A 5,319-nucleotide genomic window follows, 5' to 3' on the forward strand; every position below is an offset into this window, starting at 1 on the left:
CCCCCCCCCCCCCCAATTGCTAGGATTCCAAGCACAAGTCACCAGGCACAGCCATTTTTATCTGTTAATCTCTTATTACTACCCAGTCCTTATTTTTCCTCTTATTTGTCCCATGCTAAAACAAGATGACACCAAAACTGTTGGTTGACAGTCAAAGACGTCCATACCTCCAAATTGTGCTTCTTCCGGTGGGCCATATTCAAACCACCACAGCCACTATCACCACACCTTGGGTTACAGCTAATCTTACTAAATTATTGATGTAAAAGATGGAAACTGCTGATGTCTACAATAGACTGATAATAAAAGGACTTTTTTTTCTTTTTGGTGCGCCTGTTGCGCCACCACTGCCCGGCATAAAAGGACTTTATTTGCAGAAATTCATACCTTTTTTTTCCTGGTAGCACCTTGTCCAGCATATCAATACAGTGCTTTTTGTACGTCATAATCTACTCTAGCAGAGTCATGGTTTAACAGAATGGAAGAATGTGACAATACTAGACTGCAAAAATAAAGCAGTGACGAACAGCACAGCCTGATATGAGTCGCTTGCCCTGCCACCTGAGGACATGGTGAGATTTTGGTGAGTGCTGCACCCTCCCATCCCCCCACGTCCCCCCCCACCCCTCCAACCCCACTGACCCTGATGGGGTAGAGGCTGCTGTGATGTCTGTGGCTGAAGTGGCCTCAGAAGCCAAGTCGAAGTCTGGTCTGGGATGCTGCCTGGGGCCATGTTGATGTCTTAGGGTTGGGGAGAGCTGGCTCTACCCTTCACAGGCTGCCCACTGGAGGTATGGGAAAGCTGGTAAGCTGACCAAACTCAGCTTCCACCCAGGCCCAGATCCAGATCTACCTACTCCATCTTCTGAACTGCTGGAGCCAGGCCTACAGATCCAAAGCTGCAGGATCTCTGACACAGGGCAATAACAAGATTTCCCAGAGTCGTCCCAGCGAGGATCCAGTACGGACAGTGTAGCAGAAGCCAAGGCCTCAAACCAGACCAATGACTCATTGCAATGAACACTTGCAAGGACAGCTGTTTGGACAAAGGGTGTACTGTGGGACACACTGTAGTTTCTACATCAAGAATTTTTTAAATCACTTTTTAATTTTCTTTTGATTTTTATATTTTGTTTTCCTTTGAGGGGGAAGGTTGTAAGGGCAGATATGGAGGGACAGGGAAATGAGTGGGCTTGGACATGAAACTCACAAAGAATCATTTAAAAAATTAAAAAGCACTACCTAGATCTTTGGGAATTGAAATGAATGTGATAAACTTCCAGTTAGATGACTCAAGAACTAGAACAGCAGTTTCCGTCCTTCCGGGTGCTTCAATCCTTAAATACCTCACATTGTGCTAACCCCCAGCCATAAAATTATTTTCATTTTATTTCATAACTAACTTTGCTACTGCCATCAATCATAATGTAAATATTTTGTATTTTCCAATGCTACCCACAGGCTGAGAACCACTGAACTAGAGGAAGACACAAATTGCCAATGTCAGGACTAGAGGTGACATGCTGTGCATGGTGGGTATTGGTACTGATCTCGGTTTTAGTGGTCATTTCAGGTCATATATGATGTCAGGGCTTACCTGGTGGTATACTTTACATATATGCAATTTATTGTGTATCAGCCATTTTCTTAGAGCTGATTAAGAGTCAGTTATCCAGTCTAGAGCCATGATTTGGTTGAGTGGTAACAGTCACAAAATTACAGTTACAATGTAACAATGAAAATAGTTTTGTGGTTGGGGGTATTAAAGGCATACAGCATTAGGAGGGTCGATAGAATCTTAGTTTGAAAATGTCTGGAGCTCATGGGGATTACCTTCACCAGATTAGCAGGAGTGGTGTCTATAGCCGAGAAATCTCCATGGTTACCACAGAGACTTACCTGAATTTTTGTGACCATTTTTTTTCATGACATGTGTTTGTTTTTTGTTTTTTGTTTTGTTTTGTTTTTTGAGACAGGGTTTCTCTGTATAGCCCTGGCTGTCCTGGAACTCACTCTGTAGACCAGGCTGGCCTCGAACTCAGAATCTGCCTGCCTCTGCCTCCCAAGTGCTGGGATTAAAGACGTGCGCCACCGCCACCACCTGGCCGTTTGTTTGCTTTTTTAAGTGACACTTTGTATCTCATTTCTTTGGTAGTTGTCCCTCCTTTCTCTGACACTGTTCCCTTTCCACATGAACACACGTCTTGGGCCTCGGTCCTTTTTCTTACCCTAGAGACTCACCCTGAAAGCAGTAAAAGTGAAGGACCACAATTTACTGTAGGCAGGCTCAGGCTCATGGTGGTAGAAGTTCCAGTCAGCCTTAACACAAGCACCATTTGGAGCTAGCTACAGCACTCAGTCAAAAAGCCATTCCTGGGGTTGGGGGGTGGGGGTGAGGGTTGGGGATGGGGAAGTGCCTCAGTAGGTAAGTGCCTTGCTATGCAAACAGGAGGACCTTCCTTTGGAAGCTCCAGATTCACCAAGCCCCTCCCTGCCACAGTAAGCAACTGCAAAAGCTGTGGCTCCCTCAGATGGAAGGAAAAGGACCTGCAAAGAAGACTCTGAGGCCAGACCACAGGCCTGGAAATTCAGACCAACTGAGTCACCTGGAAAGGCCACTCCCTCCCACCAGGTGAGCTGCCTGCAGTCTGTGTGTACTCCAGGTTCCCAGCTTTGTAAGCTGTCACCCATGCTGGGATGGGCTTTGGTGATGCAGCTGTCTCTGAGTCATTCCTGCTCCTCTAACCCCTCACCCCTACTCCTATAACTCCAATAAAAACTCACTGGTGCACCAAGTTGGATTTTGGTGGTGTCTGTACTTTGGTCAGTTGTAGGATTTCTACCTGAGGTGAGGAAATGTGTGTGTTGTCTCCCCAAGAGAAATGTTGTCACACAACAGTCCCAGCTACAACAGACCATGCAGTTGTCCTGTAATCACAGCCAGTTTTTTGTTTTTGTTCTTTTTTATAATAAACTTTTGCAACTAAAAAACTTAAATTATCATGGGAAGAACATGAACTACTCATGAAAGCAGTGTGTAACTTTCACTACGTCTAGTCTAAGACCAAGGGCTGGGGCTGCTTCTCAATCTCACTAGTATTCAGAGCAGTTAGGGGGTGCCTTGCTATGACAATGATGGTAGTTAATAGTGAATTAGTGAGTACAGATGAATAATGCACAGCAAAAATTACTTAAGGACTTTGGAACTGAGGCAGGAGGATGGGGAGTTTCAGACCACCATGAGCTACGTGGACACAGTTGAAAATTAAAATGGAAGAGATAGCTCAGTGGTTTAGAACATTTGTTGCTCTTGTAAAGGACAAGTTTTTACCAGTGTACACATGGTAGTTCACAATTGTCAGTAACTCCAGTTCCAGGGATCAGACACCCTCTTTTGACCTCTGCAGGCATTTTGCATGTCCACAGCACACATGTATACATACAGGCAAACAGCCATACATATAAGTTACAAACAAATTTAAACTGGCTTCTGTGGCACATATCTTTATTCCCAGCATCGAGGAGGCAGAGGTTAGGCCAGCCTGGTCTACAAAGTGAGTTCCAGGACAGCCACTGTTACAGAGAAACCCTGTCTCTGAAAAACAAGGACAAAACCAAACTTAGCTTTTTTTTTTTTTTTTTTTTTTTGGTTTTTCAAGACAGTTTCTCTGTGTAACCGTGGCTGTCCTGGAACTCACTCTGTAGACCAGGCTGGTCTCGAACTCAGAAATCCGCCTGCCTCTGCCTCCCAAGTGCTGGGATTAAAGGCATGCGCCACCACCGCCCGGCCAAAATTTAGCTTTTTAATGTCTTTATCTGGGTTATGATCTTTGAGACAAATCTGCCTATTCTTTTGTTGCATTTGCTGAATAAAGAACATAATGGGAAAAGCACCAGCAAAATAACTTTGTTTGCTTTTCTTCTATACTATTACTTCAGAATCTTTTCCCTCTCCAGAGTTATGGTGGGCGGGGAACTTAGATTGCGAGCGCTCCGGAGACCCAGAAGAGCAGACTGGCTAGCACTGGCCAGGGCTAGGCTGAGATAACTTGGGGCCAAGGGAAACCCAGGTGACCCAAGGATGCTGTATGCTCTGGCCACAGGGAAAGGTCTTGTCAGGCTGGAGAAGGCTCAGAATTCCAAGTCCTGTAGTCTTGGGTTCTGGACCCCTGGTTGGCTTACGCGTGGCCGGCCCGTGCCCAACGCTCGCTGGGCAGCCCGATGCTCAGCGTCCGCCTTGGCGTTGGTCTCCTGGTGGGCGGTGCCATTGTCCTGCTAGGCTACTGCTTCTACTTGGACTGGAGGCGGCACCGAGACCCTGCATTCCGCTGCCGCCTGCGGGAGAGTGAGTGCCAGTGTGGCCGGCGGGAGGGAGGGCGGCCAAACCCGGGCTGGTTCCCAAGCCAGAACCCCGGTTACCCAGGACCCTACTACCTGGCTTTCCCAGCCAGCTCGCGCTTGTGTTTGCAGAGAGAAGAGCGGGACAACCCAAGGCCCAGGCGTCCACCAGGCAGGTGAAGTGCAGCAGACCGGCCAAGGAGCCTTCTAGAAGCCCAGGGAGAAGAGGCCTGCCAGTGTGGCACACCTGCTTTATAAAGTTTTAACCTTCCAATTACAAAGGGGAAGGAAAGGAAGGAAAAGTGGGTCCGATAAGGACACAGTATGAAGGTCTGGTGGGATGGCTCGGCGGCCAAGAGGATTGGCTGCTCTTCCAGAGGACTCAGGTTTGATTCCCAGCACCCACATGGTAGCTCACAACTATCTGTACTTACAGTCCCAAGGGATCGCCCTCTTCTGTCCTCCAGGAAGCTACAGGGATACACCTGGGTTGCAGACTTACATGCTGGCAAAACACCTATATGCATTTTTCAAAGAGTTTTTTTCCCCCCAGCTGGGCGGTGGTGGCGCATGCCTTTAGTCCCAGCACTTGGGAGGCAGAGGCAGGCAGATTTCTGAGTTCGAGGCCAGCCTGGTCTACAGAGTGAGTTCCCGGGCAGCCAGGGCTATACAGAGAAACCCTGTCTCGAAAAAACAAAAAAAAAATTTTTTTAAAAAGTTTTTTTTCTTGTTTATATTTTGTTTTTAAGTACAAACAGGGCTTGATACTGACGTGTGTAGAATCAGCACTTGGAAGACTGAGACAGGAGGGAGTTCAAGGTTAGCCTGGGCCAAACAAAACACTATTAGAAAGAGAAAGGGATCTGTAAAGTAAATTTTGTAGGTACAGGCACTTTCGTTGTTTTTGTTTTTGTTTTGTTTTGTTTTGTTTTTTGAGACAGGGTTTCTCTGTATAGTCCTAGCTGTCCTGGAACTCACTCT

The 5,319-nt window shown here is 46.8% G+C and overlaps 1 protein-coding gene across 1 annotated transcript in view; it reads left to right on the top strand.

Annotated features, from left to right (window-relative positions):
* The first annotated feature begins 4,194 nt into the window (after positions 1 to 4,194).
* Tomm20l (translocase of outer mitochondrial membrane 20 like) overlaps positions 4,195 to 5,319 on the top strand; it is an 11,635-nt gene continuing 10,510 nt past the window's right edge. The window contains exons 1-2 of the mRNA XM_031357594.1: positions 4,195 to 4,345; positions 4,471 to 4,514. Of these exons, the coding sequence (XP_031213454.1) occupies positions 4,222 to 4,345; positions 4,471 to 4,514 (168 nt within the window). The 5' untranslated portion in view covers positions 4,195 to 4,221. The remainder of the gene's footprint in view (positions 4,346 to 4,470; positions 4,515 to 5,319) is intronic.

Source organism: Mastomys coucha, unplaced genomic scaffold (genome assembly GCF_008632895.1).
Source record: "Mastomys coucha isolate ucsf_1 unplaced genomic scaffold, UCSF_Mcou_1 pScaffold6, whole genome shotgun sequence".
NCBI classification, from domain to species: domain Eukaryota; kingdom Metazoa; phylum Chordata; class Mammalia; order Rodentia; family Muridae; genus Mastomys; species Mastomys coucha.